Source organism: Syngnathus typhle, linkage group LG9, assembly GCF_033458585.1.
Source record: "Syngnathus typhle isolate RoL2023-S1 ecotype Sweden linkage group LG9, RoL_Styp_1.0, whole genome shotgun sequence".
Lineage (NCBI taxonomy): Eukaryota > Metazoa > Chordata > Actinopteri > Syngnathiformes > Syngnathidae > Syngnathus > Syngnathus typhle.
In genome coordinates, this window is record NC_083746.1 from 2,922,058 (window position 1) to 2,946,238 (window position 24,181).

The 24,181-nt window shown below is 41.1% G+C and overlaps 1 protein-coding gene across 2 annotated transcripts in view; it reads right to left on the reverse strand.

Moving 5' to 3' along the window:
* Nucleotides 1-24,181, reverse strand: part of il1rapl1a (interleukin 1 receptor accessory protein-like 1a) — a 161,167-nt gene that overhangs the window by 11,804 nt on the left and 125,182 nt on the right. For both annotated transcript variants that reach the window (XM_061287920.1, XM_061287919.1), the window contains exon 7: nt 4,305-4,437. In XM_061287920.1, coding sequence (XP_061143904.1) covers nt 4,305-4,437 — 133 coding nt within the window. The remainder of the gene's footprint in view (nt 1-4,304; nt 4,438-24,181) is intronic.

The window sequence follows — 24,181 nt, forward strand, 5'->3', positions numbered from 1 at the left end:
TCAAGGGATTCGGGGATACTTTGAAGACTCCTAGTTCACCAGCAGGCACAGCTCATTGGCTCACTATCATAAGATGGCAACCTGCATCTTTAATGGTGGAGAGAAGGTAAAGCTGAGAAGGTAATGCAGAGATAAAAGTCAACTGCAACACAGTCAAATACAGATATGGTTTGGGCCATATTTTCGCTGGGTCACCAAGGGTAACCTGACACGACTTTGTGACTCCCCTAATTGGTTTTCGTGACGTGATGCGAATCGGAGAGTGATCCATTTGGAAAAATATGTCACACTTTAAATGTGAAATTAACTTGTGTCGTGCAGTGCATCCAGAAGTTGCAAGTTATGCGTGTGTTGTTAATCGAACAGGCTACTTTGCTTTTACAATCTACCGTTAAAAGTAATTTAATCACTGTACTGTGCTCCACTGACGGAGTTAGGGATTATTTATTGTGGGGGACATGGGGAGGCGGGCAAGGATATCTCGAATCAATCCGCAAAATGAACTCGGATTTTTTTTTAAAAAATGCAGATGAAAATTCATAATGTGGAAAAGAATTCCCAGAAATATTGGAAAATACTAGGGGTCCAAGGATTTTTATCCACCGCTGCAAGATAATGTTTCACGTTCAAGGGCTCCTAGATTGCAGCCTCTCGAGTGGGCGAGAAAAACTTTTTATTTCTTTTATTTTTTATTTTATTAGACATTTATGCATACTATTCAATGCGGTTACGCTTGTTTGCTAGCTACGTAAGAGAAGCACAATGTTTGATTTTTTTAATAATAATTAATAATAATAATTCTGTGATGAATTTCCGCATACTGTACCCATGATAATATTATATATAATATATATATATATTTCTTTTCACATTAAATGCAGCTAAAAAAAAAAAAAAGTCTGTATGTTCTTCTGTGGGTTTTTAGCTTGTATTTTTTTTATCTTTTTATTCAATTTATTTTTTATTTTATGCACTGATCGGTTGGCACTTTTTAAATTCCGATGTACATGTGTAACAATGACAATAAAGATCTATTCTATTGAATGAATGAATCTTCTTATATTGTGCAGGTATACTACAGATGAAGATGTCCTAAAACTGGTCTAAAGTTGCATCAGACTTCAAAGTGCACATAAAATGTTTGGGAAAAAGTATGGGAAGTGCAGTTCATGGAGAGGTACAAATGAGTGCATTGATTCAGTGTCTGCTGCGGGCACATTAGCGTTCTGTTACTTCCTCATTAGTGAAGTCTGTGTTTCCTGCTTAAGTGATTAATTTCAGGCTCATTCCATTTCTTACTGCACCCACGAAATAAGCCTGCAAAACATCATCCCAATTGGGTCAGCGGTATATTGATCGCCTTCTCCAAAAATGCCACGCGGGATTTTGTTTTGCTAATTTATTAATCCCCTGCAAGATATGCTAATGTCCATTCACCCGTGTTATGACAGCGACGGTGAGGTTACGCAAATGAAAATCTATGGGCTTGCCGTCGAAATGAGCTGGCCTGGATCAATAAGTCAGAGAGCCGGGTGTATATAAATGGCAGAAGTGAGCTGTTGCTCTCAAAGCGCGTGTTCGATGCATTTGTAATGAAGGCCGGAGTGTGCGTGGGTGCCGGCGTTAAGTTTGCTGTTGCAGATTTGTTCACGTGGAGACGCTCCCATTCCTCCTCTTAAGTGCACCCTCCATATCGCTGGATGATTCTATGGGAGTAAACTCGAGGCCTTGGTCGGATTGGAAAAAGCGGCATTAGTAACACCAGGCGATTGATCAAAGACTTTATTGATCCACCGCGAGGAATATTACAGTGCGTTTGGGGGGAATCCTTGAGTGGGTTGCTTAAAAGGAGATTTATTTCCCTTGCATATTCATATCGCCGCGCAAACATCCCAGCTGCGTCTCGGATACCCTCGCCCTCCGTTCAATCGCTCGGCCTCCATCTGTGTGCTGTTGGAGGTGGGCGCACACAGAGAGATAGCACAAGTGGCGGCGGTGTGAAAAATGGTGGTTGTTAACCATCTGACAGGGGGCTGTCTCCCCTAGAGCTGCAGCCGCTTCAAACTGTCCTAATGGCAAACATGCACGCGGAACGGCGAATGGACTTGTTTTAAAATGTGTTCTTTCATGCGTGAGGAAGACGCATCGGAATTGGGCTCATTTTGGACGTCTACGAGAGGTCGATTCCAAAGTGAGGCTTTTTTTGGCCCGCGCTTTGAATGTCCTTTGTAACGGCGCATTAAGCAACACTTGCTGCGCTCTCCAAAGAGGTAAAGGTAAAAGGACTGAAAGCAGAACATAGAATGAGGAAAGATGGCAACGTTGCCACACTTTTCCTAGTATTGAAACAGAAATAATCGTTTTTAAGGTGAAAGGAGCCATCCTAAAACCTTGAATATCTCTACATGCAACAAAAAATGAAAAATAAAAAAAAGTAAATGCAAAAATGTTCAAAAAGTTAATAGAATATTAACTCAGAAGTGACACAATGACCAAATACCATCCAATTCATAGATTTTATCTGGGAGATTTTCCAGTATTCACAAAAGTAATCATAGTTTGAAATCAAAGGTTAATATTTTATAAAAACAAGTTCAAAACATAAAGGCAAAATGTCAAAACAATCCAACTTCGATCTCCAGCTGGCTTAGCACTGAAATACTTTTCACTTTATCGTGACGCACTGGAGTCTTATGCTTTGAATGTGAGTTTATCTACTTTTTACATATTACTACCGTAATTTTCGGACTATAAGTCGCACCGGAGTATAAGTCGCACCAGCCATAAAATGCCAAAAAAAAGTGAAAACAAAACATATATATGTATATAAGTCGCCCCTGAGTATAAGTCGCCCCCCCCACCCAAACTATGAAAAAAACCGCGACTTATAGTCCGAAAATGACGGTACTTGAAAAAGCAAAACGAAAACAAGTGAATCCCATGCTAATCAGATAATAATATCAAATAATAGAAATAATGGAAAAAGAAATCATAAACAGATAGAAATAATATTTGCCATGCTTCTTATTTCGTAAAGATTTTTTTTCAAGATTTTTTGTTGTCATTTTCCAAATTATACGACATTGAAATAAAGGTGGTCATTCGCTACGGGTGAGTTGGGCTAATCTATTATGTAACACTGTTGAGATAGCAGTATTGTCCCATTTATACGCATTCAGTTAGTTACTTTCACGCCATTGGACTCGTGACAACACTTGCTGGTGATTGCAGTTAAAGTTGCGACACATAATCAATGAAATGGTGCAGCAACACTGACATAAGTATGCTAATATGCTGTTCGACTGAGGCAACATGCACGGTATTTTCTCCATTTTAACTCATGAATAACAAGTTGAGGCGACATTACAGGAAAATAAATGCCAACCAGCAGCTGCTCGGAATGAGGCAAATGCATCACTGGAAAATTGTGGGTTTTAGTAATTTGGAGTCAATAGGCTGAAACATGCAAATTAATTTTACACTGAATGCATGCCATTCCTCTTGGTGGCAGTACTACGGGCTATTAGGACACTTTGCTTTGAGACTAAAGCATGTTCATGACCAGCAATGCTGAGGGAATGGAATTAGAATTAATCTTACATACAACACATGAACATTTTTTTTGTACATTTAGAGGCAACACTACATAAACACTAAAGCTGCTATATTAGGTATAGCCTTATATTGATTAATTATACATGCATAATTGATGAACGATCAACTTCTCCTACTTTATTGACTGATAAAGAGACATTTTACAATTTGTCTTTGTTTTTTTAGAGTTCACCTGGCAAAGCACCTCTTGAAGTTGCAAACACATTTCGTCATAATGTAAATTTTAATGACAATAAGGTGATTCTGACTTGTTTGCTAATTCAACTTCATGCCAGTAGGTAATTTCCGTATTAATTATCTGGGAAATAGTAACTTGTAAGGGTCTAAATACTAACTTGCGTAATTTATGATAATGTCATTAACGCTGGAACTTTTCACAGCAACCTAATTCGTTTGAGATAATCCTAGTTAATGTTATTTCTCCAATTTGCTAAGAAAACAAACATGTTAGTTTACTAATTTAACTCAATGTTGGTTAATGCTACCTCTCTGACTTAATTGTTGAGCAAATAGATGTGCTAGTTTGCTCATTTAACTTAATGTCACGTAACGTTCCGGCTTGCACTTCATTGTCAGGTAAATGGACACATTAGTTTGCTAACTACGCATGACTTTGCGAATGTCATTACCGTTTCATTCGGCCCAATTGGAACTTGAGGTCGCATTAATAGTCCAGTTGTGTTGCTTACTTGATTTCAGTCTCCTGTACTCGCTCTTCATCCAAATCTTCAATGAACTTATCTCCCTTCATCCAGTAGATGAGTGGAATGACGTCGCCGCTGTAGCCGAAAAACGCCCGGCATGTCAGGTTCAGTGCGCCTCCTATGAAGAACAAATAGACACCACAATTAAGGATCCAATCTACTTATAAAACATCACATCCTCGATGAGCAGATAAAGCCATTGCGACACAACAAATAATCCCAAAAAGTACTTGGCACTCCAACTACCACCACATTGATTAAAATAAATATTGTAAGTAGTATAGTAGTAGTAGTAGTAGTAGTAGATCAATAATGAGGCACTGGTTAGCATGTCCGCCTCACAATTAGGAGGGTGCGGGTTCGATTCCACCTCCAGCCCTCCCTGTGTGGAGTTTGCATGTTCTCCCCGTGCCCGCGTGGGTTTTCTCCGGGCACTCCGGTTTCTTCCCACATCCCAAAAACATGATTGGTAGCCCGATTGAGCCCTCCAAATTTCCCGTAGCTGTGAGTGAGTCTGTGTGCCCTGCGATTGGCTGGCAACTGGTTCAGGGTGTCCCCCGCCTACTGCCCTACTGGGATAGACTCCAGCACGCCCGCGATCCCCGTGGGGACTAAGCGGTATAGAAAATTGATATATGGATGGATGGATGGATGGATGGATGGATGGATGGATGGATGGATGGATGGATGGATGGATGGATTAAAAACAACAGTACTTCATGTTTCAATTCATATGAAATGCACATAAAAGTTTACAGAAATGCTACCAACATAGTAAATGTTGAGAAACAGTTCTAAAAAATGAAATGTCCATGTATTGTACTTAAAAGTTGTATACAACAGAACCGTATTCAAACAACGTACAGTACTAGAATAAAAAGCAACATGTATTTGAGCTATTCTTTCATTTACCACCCTTTGCTTTAATTAACCAAAGCATTAAATAGTATTGATTACTGTAATATGAAGATATAATGGATGCTGTCCGAGTACTTTTGCCCATTCGGTGTGTACCGCAGCTTAACTTGAATACACCGAAAGCTTCCTGACATTACGAGTATGACACTATCAAGGGCGAGGCCCGAGTGAGAGATTCTTGAGTGAGAACAGTGCACACAGAAGGGCCCTTAAATGATGGCGTGCAAATTGTAATGAACACATGAGGGCACTCAACAGCTTCCCAAAGCCCCCCTCGGAGACCCGTGCATCTACTGTCGGAAGAGAGGGAGGGAGGGAATGAGGCAATCGGAAGTGAGGGGAGGCTGACGATCACATTTTTAGAGTTGCTGCTTCTGTTTATGAAGGGACGGTCAGAAGTCCAACGTCTGCGGCCAGTGTGTATGCGGTAGTGGCCGTTTCTTTTTTTTTTGCTCCATGGATGAGCGTGAAATGAAAACAATGGGATTGATACGGCATTTAAAAACAGATTCAATAACATTAAGATAATGAAGTGTTTTTCATTTGAAGATAATAGTCGTGGAGAGATGCGTGCGCTTGAGAAGCTGATTAACAGTGAAGTCGGTGTATTCTTTTTCTTCTTTTTACAAGATGCATTGCAAGTAGGGAGCGCACATGTAAACAACGCACGAACGTGGCAGGCTCATAATTCATGATAGGGTGGAGAGGAGGAGGAGGAGAGACATTGCAGTGGCTGGCTCCCAGGCGTGTGAACTGAGCTGAATAAGGAGGTAAAGTGTAAGGTAGGAGGCGCTGTTTCACCGTAGCTCCACTTGCACAAGCTCATCAAATCCAATCACAAATTCTGCCTCTACAAAGATAATTACTCTTAAATTTAATTGGCATTTTTAAATAAGTGTTCATTACCTCTGCCAGCAAGGTTATGTTTTCATGATTATATATTTGTCAGGGATTCATAAAATTTGAAAAATTAATTTGCAAGAAACTTTGGGGAGTGGTGAGCAATGGTCTTGACTTATGACATTAAATTTACTCAAGACAGTAATACTAGAATAACACAGATTACATGAAAATAGATCAATATTTTATAATTAATGTTTTAGTTGAACTGATAAACTTGTGATGTTTAACTGTTAAGTCGCTCCTGAGTATAAGTCGCCCCCCCCACCCAAACTACGAAAAAAAAAAAGCGACTTATAGTCCGAAAATTACGGTAATTATTGCGTGCCATAACAATGAACAGGAAAGAAGATCAGTGATTGAAAAGCTAGCCAGGGGCAATACAGTTAGACCGAGAAGCAAGGTGGTCCCCAGAAGTGTTTTTTTTTTTCAATGGAAATCGAACTTAAAGGTTCGAGCACCTGTACGGATGGAAGATGCTGAAGGGTTGACATTTCTAAAGTTCAACAGCCTCTCGCAGCTCGCTGTTTGAGCACAGTCGGACTCTACGAGCGGCAACACCGTGTACTTACAAAACACAAACGTATAGGCTTCATTCAACGGGGCACATCTCCTCACTCTGCAAACACTCCATTTGTGCCGCAAACATGCAAATAAGCGGCACACTGTGTCACAGCTGCAGCATTTCCCTTGTCTGTTGATCAGCTGTTGGTTAATCCCACATATCACTTGCAAATTAGATGTGTGGTGCTGCTGGAAACCGAGACCCACCGAGGAAGTCTCCACCGAGCCCCCTGGGAATGCCAGGAAATGGTTGAGGGGCCTCATGCTGCTCCTGGTGGGACGCACATACAAGCCATAAAGCTTTCTCTTGTGGCAGCCACAGCATCGAACTTCATAGATAAGATGGACGATGATGAGGAAGAACACAACATAGACGGTAAAATAAAAAAGAGTTTGGGCTATTACACATCTGAGTGCATCCGTTCCACGGTGTTTCTCGCTCACCTGATAGACGCGCGAGGTCTATGCGTTGTGCCGCATTCTGCTTCGGGGAGCGACTGGGAACTCTTTGCTACACATCAATATATTATTGATACTCGGTGTGTGCAGTATCTTCCACTTTATTTTGTTTGCGTGTAGCCCAGACTCTTTGACCTCAGACCCTCGATATACACTTATTATTTCATTAAATTGTTTTTCCATTATGTCATGTATTCTTTCATCAGGAGTGCTGTTTCTTTGTGTGTTGTGAGTAATCTTGTTAACTAACTGAATAACTTAAAACTAAAGGAAACTAAGCAACTACCTCATGGATCGATTGTCCAACTAACTGACTAACCAACTAACATCTAACAAAGTGACTAATTAGCCCTCTGAGCAACTAAACAGATGACTCCGAGGCCAACCAACCAACCAACCAACCAACCAACCAACCAACCAACCAACCAACCAACCAACCAACCAACCAACCGCACCAAAGAATACATTCTCGATATGTCGTTTCTGCAAGCGGCACTGTTGACGCTGCATGTTTTCTTTCCAACAAAACGGGCAGAAAACAAGCACTACTAGCATTAGTAGACTGTGAGAGCACTTCTATGTTGACCCACTTCCGGTTCTGGCTGTGACATCAGGTTGAAGTTTATTTTTGAACATGAGCTCGACCTTTTTTCACATTTTCACATAATTTCATGTTATGCCAATGAGACAAATAAATCAACATGTTCAAAAAAGGAGAAGTTAGAAGCTATTGCTTTTTTTTCCCTACCCCTTTTATACATCATAATTCTTAACATGGTTGCTGATCAGTTTTTCCGAGGTACAGAAACTTGATTTATCGGAGGAAGATAATTTTGGAAACAGTTTATCCAATAATATTCTGGACAGAAAAATGAATAAATAAGATACACGGACTAAATAGCTGAAAACAGACAAACAAAAGATTTCAATTACTATAATTTTCTACAAGGTAACCTTGTGGTGGAAAAATAGCACTTGCCTATCCACTCCTTGCAAACAAACCCAGTCAGTGCACACGCGCAATAAAAGCCAAGTTATTTAAAATGCCACTTCTATTTCCCCGCCTTACATAAACATTGTGTAACTACAGCTGTGGTTTAAATTGGCTGGGCTGAAACGCAGCGGCGCTTTGGAGAAGGACAGACAAATATTAGCCGGGCGTAGATTTGAAGGCCGTTTTACATATGGCTCACATGACTCGGTCATTAGCCTCCGGGCTTGAAGCGCTGTGATGCACAGGCAGTTGAAAGTGAGCAGATGGTGAGACTGGAACAATGAGGTGAATAATTTGCACGCTATCAAGTTACAGGGTTGAAGGAGGCGGAGTCTTTTAAATCCCTCTTATCTCCTGTGCCAGTGCCATTGTTATGTGATTACTGTTAAACCAGCGGCCTGTGTTAAGAGTGAGATATTTAAAGCACTCAAGCTTCATATTTAGGGGATGACGTTTGTTAAGAGCTTGACCCGAGATGGAGGTTCTGTGTGTTGCTTTGGCTTTTAAAAAAATAAAACGAGTCAAATTAACTGCTCTTAGTAATAGTATCTCATCCGTGACTGGCTGGCAATCAGATCGGGGTGGACCTTGCCTCTTGGCCAAAGTCACCTGCCTCTAACTCACCGATGACCTTGATGAGGGCAAGCGCTATAGAAACTCATCCTTGAAACAATGAAGACAAAACAATTATTTCCCATGGAATCCATTATGCTCAAGCATGGATGATTTTTAAAATAAGGATGAAATTGACAAATAATAGATTGGCTACAGCGCCCATATATGAGAGGTTTTGGCAGGAATTGATGAGACAAGGTATCCATTGCTGTGTGCGTCTTTTGCGTGTGTGGGCGAGTGTGGAAGAGATCCATGTAATGCGGATGATTGACATCCTCCCTCTAACTGAGAGCTGATCACGACACCCGTTGGAGATAGCAGCAGAGTTATCTCTTGTTTCCACCTCAGATTTCTCGGTCTTATATCTTATATTAAAAATATATCTGCTTTTCACGTTGACTTGACTCTTCTACTCTGTCACGCATGCTACAGATGGTTGAGGAGCAAATATGGTGTCGAGTTGTTTTCCTTCGCAGGGTAGTTTCTTAGTGACATTCTGAAGTTTTCTCTCAATGTCCGTCCATCCATTCATTTTTAACATTGGTTATCATGTTCAGGCCGTGGGCCATGCTAGAGCCTGTCCCAGATGACTCCGATGACAATTATTAAGTTTCACTCAATAGACATCAACTAACTGCAATTTATGTGTAACACACAGAATGTATCGAATGAAGGAAGAACAAATTAGAAAATGTATCATATTTAATTATTTAAAGTAATTTATTAATTAGAAAATGTATAATATTTAATTATTTTAATTAATGTATTAATTAGAAAATGTATAATATTTAATTATTTAAATTAATCGATTAATTATTCAAATTAATATATTTCCGGTGCGTTCTGACACCTACTGACGTAGATAATTATATGAACATGAACAAATACAATGACAAGGGAGTGTTGAACAAAATAAAGGACCAACTAAATGCATTATAGATAATATCTGGAGCGTTTTCAAATCGAACGACCTGATGCAACAACTCCCCTCACTGCCCGCGTACTGTATTCAATTAGTGTGCAATTATGTGAACTTGACATTTTACTGAAGGGGAAAAAAAAAACCCAAGAACATATTCATAACATTTACACATTCCGAAAAAATCTTAAAATTCCTTGTTAGAAGCATAGCTCACAGCATAAAAGAGGAAGATGGACATTGAATATGAGTCATTTCTGATCCTTTCGGCATCTTTTAGTATCCACTCTCCCTAAGCTACTGTTTGGAGTTGACTTTTTGCTTGTGTGACACCCACCAGCACATTCTCGGAATAAACAACAACACCAACACAAGTCACATCTCACTTCACAACATAACATGACTCGATCTACTTCAAGGAGTTGTCGTGTCATGCTTCTGGCCATCTAAACATATCTCAACAAGCTATGGTGTTTTACATGACTGAAAACAAATATTTTGACAGTCAACAAAATCTGAAGTGGCACCAAAAGACGTGGTCCTCTCTGCTACTCCCAAGTCCCAGTTTTTTGTCAAACTACTACACTGTACCGCACTGGAACTTCTAATGCCAAACATTCAGTTGCGATGCCTATCAAACAGAAATTTCTTCAGAGTCCAAACTGGTAGATGTTGGATATCTAGAAGCAAGTATTAAATGCCAACTTCACCATCTGTAGCTTTACTTGGTGCTCCTCTTTGTCAAACCTTACTTTGTTACTTAAGTAGGCCTTCATTCCCGAGTTTGTACTTTTTAAAAATGTGTCTTAAGGATAAGAGTTGAATCAGTATTTCCACCAGTCTTCTTCTTTTTAAATCTTATTTTGAACAAGAGCATTGCCTCCAGACAGAACACTGCTTTGTGGTGTTATATGCCCGTAGTATCTAAAAGTTGTCTGGATGCATGTTCAATAAACGGAGCTACATCCATCTGTGTAATTAAAAATTGATGGATTGCTGTTCAAACGTGGCCATCTACAAAGTCTCTGGTGCGTGTTGCATATGATAATCCATATATTTTCTTGACATAAAGCCTAGATTTATCAAATAATGATGTGCAATGAGGAAAAATTGCTGGTTGGGAGTGTCTAAGTCTTTTCTTATCAGGCCCATTCCTGTTTCTATCATTTTTCAAAGGGACAATTTTGCATACAGAAATGAAGCAACTGATCAAACAAATATCTTTGCAGCATATTATAAGAATTTCTTGGTTAAAGATTTGCCATTCTCTTTGCACTTGTAGGCTGTGTAGCCCCCTCGTGTTACGACATGGATTCCATGAGTGCCCTCAAGATAGATTAAATGTGTGATGGTGATATGGGACGATAACTACCCATGCATGACTTGATAAGTGTGTGAAAGTCTATGCTATGATAAGCAAGAGCAAAAAGCAACCCAAAAATTCCTAAAAATTCATTTACCACAAGTTCATTTCACATAACGGGCGAGCTTTGGAGAAAAGCAGGACCGGGCAGTTTTTTTTATTTTTTTTTTACTGACATAGGAATCTACCTGTCGAAATTTCTTTTACTTAGCTTGCCCGCAGGTTACCATGACAACGTGCATTGCAATGGCTAGGATTGCCGCCCGGGAGGCCGTACCATGACGACAGGTACAGCGCGTGCCAGTAACGGGCAGCAGGATTCAAGGCAGCTCTACTTTGGAGGAATGCCAACACAAAGGACGAGGACGGTGCTTGTGTGTGTGTGTGGAGGAGGTTGGTGCAGCTTTTTGCACATTTTAAAACACGTGCTGCAAATCAACTCCTTGCCTTGTGCTCTATGTGATTATAGAGGAAGCAAAGCAGCGGCAATGCTAACAAGGATAGCAAATATAAAAGGACAGTTGACCTTATTCGAAATTGGACCGTATTTCAACGACAATGGCAGGTGCTACAGCGTACACCAGGGGTGGGGAACCCAGCTTGCCATGCAATTCTTAACTCACAGTTAAAATGGATGGCAGAGTGATGTGGCCACAACAATAATAAGGTTGTAGACCATCACTAAGGCTGAACAATCCTAATTTAGATGGTCAACAAAAGAATTTCACAGAAATCCTCCATTCGTCCGAAATTTTGCCATTGAGATTCATGTTTTGGTTTATGAGAAAAATGTCAAAAATTCAAAAAGCAGTCAGGGAAAAAAAAAAAAATCAGGATCTGTTCCTCTCAGTTTGTATGGATGGGCACCAAAATAGAATAAATCCTTTATTCGCCCAGTTCCCAAACTGTCCATGTTGAAAGTACTTAAGTACACAGTGATTACAATATTTGCCTCAAGGTTATTGGCTGTACGCAGCCTTGGGAATACCACATCACATTGAAATCCATCATATCATAATTCTGATAATCGGAAAAGATTGCTGGAAAATGCTCTTTTCATGAAAGTGTCACGTTCATTATATTGCCACTCAAAATCATCGTGTAGTCATTTTGAGGTTGACGTTGTCTTCAGGTGGATTCAAAGATATTCTTGTGGTCAATGAAAAGATAAATTGGGTGTACAACTCAAACACCTCTGCGTGTTTTGGTATCTCCGGAGACGAGCCCCTAATTACCACTAGATATCTGAGGGCTTTTCCTAAAAATCCCTTCTCTTCTCCTCTTGTTGTATCGACCCTACGTTTGTTCTGTAGTGTCTGATGCTCCGTCATGGGAAATGTAAGCTTTTAATTAAGGGGGGGGGGGAAATTTTGGCCGTTGTGAACAGGTATTTGGTGCCCTCACTTTCACCTCCTCTTTTGTCTGCTAATTGTTACTCGGTGATGAAATAATAGGTGCTGTGTCCGAGGCGGCAGAAGACTGAAGGCCCATTATATGATGAGAAACACCGCCAGGGATTATGTGACGACAATATGAATAATTCTCTTTTATCTTTTCAGCATTTTATTACAGAGTGAGGGATAAATATTCCCAGCTTCCTCAAGCTCAAATTTAAACTTTGGTTGATGAAAAACACCCGTAGAGAAAGCCAAATCATAGTTTTTATTTTCCGGACCTGGATTTCACACCTCTGGCCAGATTTAAATTATCTTCACTTACTGAAAACAGTTATAGCTGACCACAACTATTTTAATTTGTACCTTGAACGACTCTGACGTGGTCCCTGGGATAATGCCCTGAATGACAAAGATGTCCGAAATGAACTCTCCATATTCTTCTTCTCAAAGGGGCTCATTGAAATTAACTTTGACTCTGGTCTCACAGATCTTTACTCTAAGGAGCCATGATGAAACAATGTGTTAAAGATTGTGTCCAGATGGAAATGCAGTTGAGTTAATAAGAACTGGGGTATCAATTAGTGATTTTAACGAATACAAAAACTTAACAATCACTTTACAAAGCTCAACACTGATACGAGGTGACAGTTTTAAACCGCTACCTTGAAGTGTTTGTGAAATTCAATGAAACCTTTTTTATTACATGTCGACAAAAGTGTACAAGGGTACAACAAGTCTGTCTCATCGTTTTAAATTACAGAGTTTGAATCTCAGCTGGAGCCTTCACGTATCAAGTTTGCATGTTCTCCCTGTTCTTGCTTGGGCTTCCTATCACATGGACCTCGATTTGCCACGTCTGGGGATACGGCCCAACCTAACCACAATCCTAATCGTAAAGAAAATGGCTGCATGGATGGATGGATGGATGGATGGATGGATGGATGGATGGATGGATGGATGGATGGGCTGGCTATAGTTGGGCGGACGGACCGGTGGGTGGGTTGTTGGTTGGATGGATGGGTAGATGGATGGATTTAAGCACCTTCCTACATCATCCATATCTTGACAGTCAAATATTAGTACAACTCAAACAGACCCATAACCTCTCAAATCAAATCTCCAAGGGAGAGTAAAGAGGAATCCTGCAGTCAATAACAGAGCACAGACATGCAGAGCGAGCGAAGGAGTCACAACTGGCTACTTTCCAGGGTTGCCGCAGGCCAATTAAATGTGATAATTTAAAACTCGACGAGCAGAAATCACTTTAACGAATGACCCGAGAGCTGGCTGGCTGCAGGCACTGACCCACTGACCAGAATGCCAAGTGGGACCTGATGACTTCATCTGAAATCGGAGCTAACAAACCGAGAGCAGGTCACACCAACTACGACTGTCGTCCTTAGCCCATTTACACACTTGTGTCAACACAGAAGCCCTCGAATCCCTCAGTGCGCCATATGCCCAGATTGAAACGAGCAGCGCAGTTCGGTATTGAAACTGCCAAGGTCGAGGTCAAACACGATCCAGACAGTTTTTAAAATAACTTTTCCAAGAAAATACTGTAGGCCATGGTAGACCAACGTTTCTTCTCTCTGTGTGGCCATTAAACAAAATGTAATTTGCCTCGCTAGTTGGAATAGTGTCACCTGGATTAAGGAAGAGCCAGCTCCATTTTGGGGTTAGATCTAAGCAACGCTGTGCTTGGTGGAGATACAGGCTCTACAGGGTACCCTTCTAGTTGTGTTACATCTTTTAAAACACACTCTCTGGGGCTTTGCACGTACTGCTGGCTTAATGCACACACCCTCGTCTTGAGAATAGCACATCTAAAGGAATTCATTTACGAGTTGACTTTCATCTTGTTTTTCTATGCACAACATCCCTCTGTTTTGCGGCCAACTCTTTTCTCGTGTCATCTTTTGTGGGTTAGGTTGTAGTTGTTTGCATCGACCAACGCTTCGTCTTATCTTAAGAAAATCTCATTAGGGTTTTCGAAAAGTACATATCCGTATACAAATGCAACTGTCTGTCTTTATGGAATGAAACGTCTGCTTCTGGAACCTGACACCATGATCATCGTCTACTTAAAAGCTTAAAGGAACATTTTTACCACCTTGGCGGTTGATCTTTTGGTGCATTTTGGTTTCCAACATCCTCGAAGAAAGATTCAACCATTCACCCACACTCCAAACTATCAATCAATCAATTATAAAAACACCCACCTGCCCATACACTGGAACTCCCCATCCAATCCAAAACCCCCGACCTGTCCATTCACTGAATTACTACCAAAAACACACATTCATCATCCATTTATCCCAGTGAAGCAATCACGACCAAGCCAATGATGCACCCGGCAAACCTTCCATTCACCGTGATTATTTTGTACAGTGGTCGTTCGATTCTATCCCAGCTAACAAAGTATTACAGGTGGGCGGATCTCCAGTCAATTGCCGGTTTGACACGGAGTGACCTTTAAAAGCATTTTTTTCACGCCTAGTATGCCCTACTTCTCCTTCCTCTGATCTTTGATGGGGCTACCGACGATGATTTCGAACAAGAATCCTCCTTCCCCGATATAAGATCCATAAAGTACGGAATATTTGAGCGAGAGCGCTATGAGCGTGCTTCTACATTTAAAGCAAGGCTGACAAATGACAGTGGCGCGAGGAGAGCTGGTGGGCTCCCAGAAGTGTTTACGCTCTAACACGGACTGATAACGTCCCCCGATACGCGAAACACTACGAGATAATTTCACTCTGGCGAAATACCTGCGGGAACGTTGCATTAGCTGTAGCTTTGGTGACTTTCAGCCAATCAGAAGCGTAGCGGGGGAGCATGGTAGGATGTTAATTACCTACCGCCGTGATTTCCTTAGAGAAGACGGCCGTGTTTCATTTGAGAGTCGACCCACTGAATGCAGTGTTTTGCCAAGATGGAGCTGCAATTCAATCAGTGGTCCCCTTGAACGCAGAAGATAGACTAAACAAATATTTGCAACGATAAGTCATTTCTTATCTTGAATTCACTTCTACATTTGATGATTTAAGACATTCATTCTTGCCAGGACCTCATTCTTATTTTCACGTATCTCTTTTCCGTCCCTTAAGCTCATTATTGAGAACGTATGAGTATCGTTCGCTCACGTTCCTTGCCCTCTCATGTTATCAATGACGATGGAGGAGAAAAAAAAGGATTATCTCCTGAAATGAAACATGTTTGGCCGGCGATAGATTAGCGTACGCTTTGGCTGCAGACACGTCCTGGCTCAATGCGTTGCAATTACAAATAATTAACAAAGCACCTGCTTTAAGCTACATTTGTTTTCTAAATGAAGACACATTTCACCAAAGTTGGCATGAAGCTGATTAAATTAACACATTTATATGATGCGGGACATTTTCCCAACTTCCCCCCCCGAATAAAAAAATAAATTATTACATTATGTCTAATGGTGATAATTTAGTTTAATAGAGATTAATTTGATTGTTTGTATGGTGAAAACGGAATTATTTTGATCAGGGTATAGGATAAATGATTACCTGAGCACTGAGAGCAGTGATGCAGCCGGAACTTAAGTTTTCAGACTTCATTTATTACGAGTTACTGCGATAAATTGCGAAAAGGAGTTTATATGACTAACAACAATAGTAGTCGGATTTCTTCAACAATCAATTGGATGGGAACACATTAAACGCTATAAAAATGTCATGAATAACCCATAGCACTGGTTTTTGTAAGAGCAATGACTAACACTTTGAGGCAATTAGATATGCAGTTTGAGTCTCACTTTTTTAATTTCTCAGTGGAAACCAGTTGACACATTGTGCTGCCTGAGCAAAAAAAAAAAAAAGAAGCAATTTTTGTGCCAAAAGGCAAACTGAATAATTGCTCATGTTTTTCCATTGAATGGTAAAATGTGAAAGAATAATACATTTGAATTTGCCACCCCCAAATATGACAGCCTTGCACCTGCAATAAACTTGCATGTCGTCTACATTCGGGTGAAGACATAATTGCTTGTCACAAGCGAGATGTCTTTGTGGAAGACATTTGACTTCTAATAGTTACTCTAAACGCTCTTTGTTCCAATTGTTTGCGCACTAAGACACTTTTGTCTGACTTCATGATGAGGAAGCGTCCCACCTCTGACATGATGAACTTTTGGAACCGTAAATTGTAACAGCAACACGTTTTTTAGTCTTCAAGGCATTTTGTGATTGAATTTCATATTTTATATTTTATGTGCCAGCTGCTGTTGCTCCGATAATGATTAGCATGTAAGACCGGCTAACATATGGACACATATGGTGTTGCATGCATCTTAATTGTCTAGCTACAAGATGATATCACTATACCTGCCTTTATTTTATTTTGTGTTTCAGACAACAGTGAATGAATACCTGGCCTTGCGGCAAAACGGCAAGATGTCAGTGGCTGTGCACTCAATTTCATAAAACAATTTAGCAAGGGAGAAGCAAGTCGAGAACCTCACATAGATGACTTGAGGCAAGTCTGATGCGTGCGGAAATAACAAAAGCGCTACTTATTAGTCACTGTATTGCGATTATTTGATTTCTCCCACCCTGGCACTAAAAAAAGAAAAAACAATTCCCTGCAAAGCTAAACCTGGTTAAGAGGTCACCTGCATTCATTGCAATTGCATTCAACTATTAAAGCAATTTAAATAAATTTTGCTTACGCTTCAGAATATATTTAAATGTGGACAGTATGGCAGTTAAGATGCAAATGAGAACAGCATTAACCTCAAAATATCCTGGCAGGAAGGTTTATCAAAAAATAAATATAAATCACATGGAAGCAGACTTAAAACAAACATCCAAAAAAATGGCCCCTCCTTCCCTTAAGCCGCATCTTCACTCTGTCACTTATTCCTGTTTTTCCACATCGTTCCTTGAGAACTGCGGCATTTCGCCTGCGTGGAATCTTGCCGCAGTACTCTCTCAGAATACTAATATGCTCGGCTGATGTGGGTCAGGACTTAATCCTGTAGAAATGATTATCGCTGCACAACTGGAACTTGTGCTGTAGGGTATCATTACCATTCTGCACTTTTCTACTGCGCAATCCACTTGCATTTCCACCAAGACAATCACATCACTTGTGAGAAAAGCAGAACAATTAGAATGTTCACTATGTGGTCGCAACCTAGAAGGTGTTGATGGCGTTCTAATTGGCAGTATGTTTGAGATTCTTCAAAATCTTGGGACGAGGGTGGACAGTGACGGTCTTGAGCCTTCTCTCCCAAGTTCTAGCAAATTGGCCAGTACCATTGTTTTGGCATCCTGTATGTATTTATTTAATTTATTCATATATCACACATTTTTCCACAATCCCTATTCCAGATCATCTTCACATTTATCAAGCTACACACGAGTATGGGTCACAATCTGCCATCCCAGCTGAAGCACTCACAAAGGTACAAGCAATGTCGAGTCCTTGAATGAGCCAGTGTGGCTTTTCATGTGATAGGTGAAGGGCTTCGCCTGAAGGTGATGAGCTCTGTCCAGAGAACAACAGAATGACAGCACCAACAAGATAGCCGCTAGCTTTTATCTCAAAGTGTCCGGGGCTCGCCCTCAGAACCAGGGGAGGCGATGGGCTCCGGGGGCAGCTCCAAGAAGCTCCTGTGTAGCAGCAGCACTTTGCTGATGAAAAAGTCAGTGGAGTTGCACATCACACTGTAAGAAGGACTTTGTGTGGACGTGGCTATTTAGGGGAACGTGTGGGAAGAAAATGGGTAGATGGAGAACTCATCAAACAGCAATGATTCTTGACTCCGGCATGGTGTGCATGCTATCAATTCACACGTAGAGCCAGCCAAGCTTCCCGAAAAGCAGAGGGGATCTGGGTAATGGAAAAGTTAAACCCAAGAGGAAAGACTATTATTCTATCATAGAACTAGTGCACTTGTGTGTGCTTGAAGCACCAAATGCGTTTGCATAGTTCCCGCCCATGCTATCAAAGCGGCAGCTTTTTATTTGTATTTTTATTGCCGGAATTTCCAGCTAGTGAACCTTTAGTGCAAACCTAAAGTCCGAGAATACGTATTAACATTGCATGAGCTCCATTAAAAGAATGGCTCTCCAGTGGAGAAGATGCAAGGGACTGAGTAAAGCCAGCAAGGTAAACCGGTTTTAATTTAATTTAACTGCTGCTGCTGCAGCCGCTGTTAAAATGAAAACACAGGTCAAACTCATATATTTGCCATGATTGCTTTAGTGTGAAAAGTTTCATTTCTATATATATATTTATATATTGGTTGGAAATAGATGGCAAGCGATAAATTGAGAGAACTGTTGGAAGGAACCAAAAGTGACAGATGACTTGTGGTTCTGTTCTACTGAGCAGAATGTCAGCGGAGGCCTTGCAAGCTTGGTCACACTCATGCATACACGCTATGGAGTTGACGCACTTATATATTTCCATTTGCCTCCTGACTTTCCCTCTCCGGAAATCAATCCAGCGTACGCCTTAACATTATGCCCCATTCACCGCTAACTTTGGCTTGGTACTCCTCGTAGCACAAGAAAGCACCATTGCGTTAAAGGTCACATTTGCCAATAGTGGGGGTATTGTGCGTTTTTAAAAGCCACAGAGTCCTGAAAGATTAAGATAGAAACTTACGAGAAAGCTCACAAGAGTCTTCTAGTAGAATTGATTTTCTTTCTATTCTTTGTATATGTACAATTACCACCATAATAAAAAGAAAAGATTGCCCACAGTTGCACTGCTTAAATAATAGATTGATCCTGGACCTGAATTTTGTCTTGATTCATCTCATTGAGAGCCTCTGATTTATTAATTTGGAGTATAATTATTAAGAGTTTGTTAAAAAGAAAATCCTATACGTACTGTAGGTCAGGGGTGTCAAACTTTTTGTGGTCATAGCTTCTTTCGGAGGGCCATTATGACTGTCAACCCAAATGTATGAGCACCTCATATTATATACAGTAAAAGCTACAAAACAAACTGACAAATAAGCCATTTTAAAATCAGATGATTAAAATCTGGTTAAATATTTAAAAAAAATATATATTATTAAAAGTGAAGACAATTTGCAATTCTAGTAATGACACACATGCACAATTTGTCTTCGCGGGCCACATCAAATGATGTGGCGGGCCGTATCTGGCCCCCGGGCCTTGAGTTTGACACCTGTGCCATAAGTGATTGTGATACGTTTGGACTTCCAATTGCCCTTAATAATTCCCATTACACTCCAGTGTGGAAATGTTTAGGATTTATTTCCTTCCTTTTGTGAAACCAGCTGTTTTTAAGCTGCACATGGCTCCCTCGATCACATGAATCACCTGATCAATCATGAATCATATCGCTACTTCCTATTCTCCCTTTCCCCATACACACACATAGACAGTGATGCCACTTATTCTTGGACTGGTGGCAGTCAATTCATCCTAATGGCAGGTTCCTTTTTTTTGCTCCGACTGCAATTTATGAAGCAATGTTTCCACTTTTCATCCTCCTCGACTGCCCTTCACTCATTTTGCGGCTTCAGCGTGAAAGATGGTCGTGCTGGGCTACATGATGCTACGTGCTCTAGGTCACACTGCCAGGGCTGCAGATGATATATTACATCATGTACAGTAGGAACCTCTAAGTGGAATACAATACAATCCTTGAAATTGTTTTGGTCCTGATAGAAAATAACTTAACAATGATACAATACCATACAACTTTATTTATATAGCAAATTTTAGTGGGCAGTAAACATCAACTCACTCTGTCTTGAGATAACATTTGCCTGATATTGATTTTGCACTAAGCAACTGCACAATATCTTGCACACTACTATGGTTAACGTCAAAGGTGGAAAAAAAACATGCTGGTGGAAAAGAACATGATCAAATTCATATCACATGACATGTTAGAAGCAGTCTCAGGACATGGGCATGTAATGGAACTGACAACTGACCTGCCCTCAGTCATAGTGTGCTGAATAGAATTCAAAACAAATAATGTCATAGTGTATGTGACGATAATCACTGAAGATTTGGATTGGTTGAAAAGTGTGACAGGTAGAATGTTGGCGAGAGACTTGTACTTTGACCCCAGCCACGTTGGCCATGATGTCATGGGAATCATTAAAAATGAATAGGGCTCTTCCCATTTACTTTGACCATCATTAAAAATGAATAGGACTTTGCTAAAGATTCGTCGCAGACCGAAAAGATTGACCTCAGCTATCTGCCAATCGTGTGTCGGATATCATTAAAAATAGATTGGGTTCTTTCTTTGAAATAAGGGATGAAACTATTCAAGATCAATTAATTGGAAGGAGAATATATACAAGCTGTTCTCTCGTCTACATAGCGACATTCATCTAAAAAAAATCCCTTCACATTTCTTCTTGACATTGAATCTGTAAAGTTCTTCTTTACCCAGCGCCCCAGCTGTGCATCCATGGTAACATAATTCCTTTGTTTCCTTTTTCTTCTAAAAGGGATGATTAGTACCACAGAGAGTAGTTATTACAGGAAGTAAAAGTGGTAGTTAGAGTTCCTGATGAAGAAGCTAGTTAGCAGAGGAAGGATATAAGAGGGGAAGAGAAACGGCAGAAGGGGGCTAAATAGCGACAGGAAATTGTGAGTGTCGTCTTTGCACTGAGTAAATTAAGAGTCTGGGAGAAGATCGACCCCGCTCGGTTTCTTTTTTCTTATTTCAATCATCATACGATGTTCTGAGACGATAATCGAGACAATCGGGTGTACGTATTTCCCGGAAAAAATGCTAATTTTCCAAAGTAATAATTGCAGTAGCTCCACCTTATTGTTGCCCAAAATATTTTAAAAAGCCAGGCATTCAATTATTTGAAAACGCTGTCGAAAAAAAATCCTGGTTTGGCTTTGTTTTCATTTTTTAAAGTGAGTGTACGGGAGAGAGACGGTACATATCGTAAACCTTGCCAGGATATTTCGGAATAGCATAATTAGCATGATTAGAAACACTTCAGAAGCCGCTGTGTTTAATATTCCAAATATGACAACTAATCTGATTTAGATCACTCAAAAACGGTTATTTTGTGTTGCATCTCAGTCAGCCGAGTCGTGGCGGGCCACAAAGATTGATTAAACGCATCCGCCATTTTTTAATGTCTTTCTTGGCGCTGAAGGACTGAGAAAGGCCATTTACCAGAATAAAAATCCGGGTGCCTCGGATTCGACCTTGTGGATGTGTTTATTTATGAACGAAAACACATACAAGCCCGTTTTAATGGCGCTATTACTGTGCCCCGCTTCACGTTTTGACCTCGTCTCGTGGAATATGGATGTGTAACGAGCGGGCCCGAGAGGCTGGATGGAGGAAGACAAGCATAGAGAGTCCATTACGGCACTTGTAAACCAGTCAAAGCTATTTACCCCATGCTGCGCCTCTCGAATTACTGACTGCGCTCAGGATGCATACCGCAAATGGCAATTAAAGACGAACCGTCGACACATACACACACTTGCCTGCTCTCCCCGAGGCAGCGCTTTGGTGCAGATATACCGATCTCCATAGCAACCTAAGCTGCTGTGGGCGATGGTGGCATTAAGAAGATTGATTGTCATAAGAAAATCAACAGCGGAGCAGAATGAGGGCATTGGTAAAAACAATCGTGTACGCTTCAGTGCGGCAACTGCGGATTCAGTCACCCCGCTACTGTCTCTTCCCGCTGCTGAATGATACGGCCCCAGGAAATACAACATTTGAGACACATTTGGTTCGTCCGCCACCTCCTGTTTCCTAATCAAACCTTTCGCTGACAACAGCAGACGAAACAGCGGAGGCCTTTTGCTCTAAAGGTGCTTCTCAGGTATTTAACCGCAAGCTCGAGAGTGCTTCTACAGCTCGTGAACTCACACAGAGCCACGGATGCTTGCAAAAAGCTGCAAGGCAGGTCTCCAATGCTAGTTGGGGGAGAGATTAGTCTTGTATGCTTGCATTCACTTCTTCATTTTGTACTCATTGTGGTCTTCTTGTGGTTTACACACTGCAGGAGATCACATTTCAGAATTGTTTGATGGAGATCTAGCCGGAATAACAGACTTGGATTGGACTATATATACAAGTCTCTCTCTCTCGAGTCAATAAAAGCGGACGTACGTTTCAACCAAGCAGCAATTTACTGCGAGTACTTCCAATGCATCCATCTATTTTCTGAACTGCTTATCCTACGAGGGTCGCGGGCATGCTGGAGCCTATCCCAGCTGACTTTGGGCAGTAGGCGGGGGACACCCTGAACCGGTCGCTAGCGAATCGCAGGGGCACACAGCCCCAACCACACCTAGGGGCAATCAGCATTTTGGGAATTTGGGAGAAAACCACGGGGCAGAACATACTATATACACACAGGAAAGCCAGATCCGGAATCGAATCCATCAACCGCTGCACTGTGAGGCGGACGTGCTAACCAGTGCTCCACCGTGCTGCCCAAATATCAAACTCACAGAACCTGTTTCGCAGGGATTGCTTGTGTTGAGGAGAGTAAGACACAATAGTGCCTATTGATGGGTCAACAGAGATTTGCAACTTGTTACAAGTGGAATGTAAAAGTGAAATGAAACCAAATAACAATAATAATATCTGCAAAAGGAAATCTTACCAATTTCATGCACAAACCCTGAGATGCTGCTATGATTGGCCGGCAAAAAGCTACTTTACACCTCACAATCGCGCCAACACTGTTACGCCTAATTACATCTGTGCAAAGTCTAGCAAAATACCAAAAGAAACAAAACTCCCATCGATGTTCACAGTTTGACTGTGCTTTGCAGTTGACACCACCATGGATGAGTTCTAGCTGGACAATTGTTCATCCATGACTCATCCAATTTGGAAATCCTGCTTGTTAATCATCTTCAACATTGCGGTACCTTCGTCATTCTGAAACAGCGTATTATGTTTACTCTCAAGGGGGCCCTGGAGGCAACCTCACCTTTCTGGTTGTTCCTTGTTGATGTTCATCATCTGCCTGCTAAATCAGATTGAACCAATTAACCGGGATGACTACGTTTGAAGCGGAGGACCTCAGCTGAGCTGAGCCGAGCCTTCAGAGCTTATGTAACAAGAAAGAAGGCGAAGGAGAAAATGATAGAGCGCCAACCGTAGGAAGCCCTCTGGGAACGATCCTCCTCTCTCATTGTTTTCCTCCTTCTTCTGTTTCTGTCTCTCCATTTTGTTCTGTCCAGCAACACTCCCTGAAAACGTGTTGTCCTAGCATCTGCCTCTTTTTATTTATTTTTTTGTCCATAATGTCATCACCAAAGCTCCGTGCAGCTGAACGTCAAACTTGGTCGACCAAACGCTGCCACTCGATTGTCAAGAACATCAGAAGGCCCGAGTTTGGGAGTTCTCACTCGCCTTCGTTTTCATTTTTTCTCCCCCTGCACCTTGCCTTGTTTTTGTGGCGCTTGTTTTTCTTCATCTGTCTGTTACGTAAAGGCAGACAGAAGTGGAGCAAGCTTCAAAGTGAATGGCAAAGCTGCCTTTTCCCTGCTCACTTCCCTCTTCATGCATGGCACTCCAGTGCCAACGCCATCCCCCCCAGCCCCGTCCTCATCATTTATTCTAACTTTTCCAATCCGTTCCTATTACTTACTGTAAAATCACTGCAGCATTTTTCCAGGGCTTCACATTGGGTTCCAGAAAGATATACTCCTAGGCTTCCAGGTGGCAGTTTTTTGGAAGACCTCAAGCAGGAGATGGATC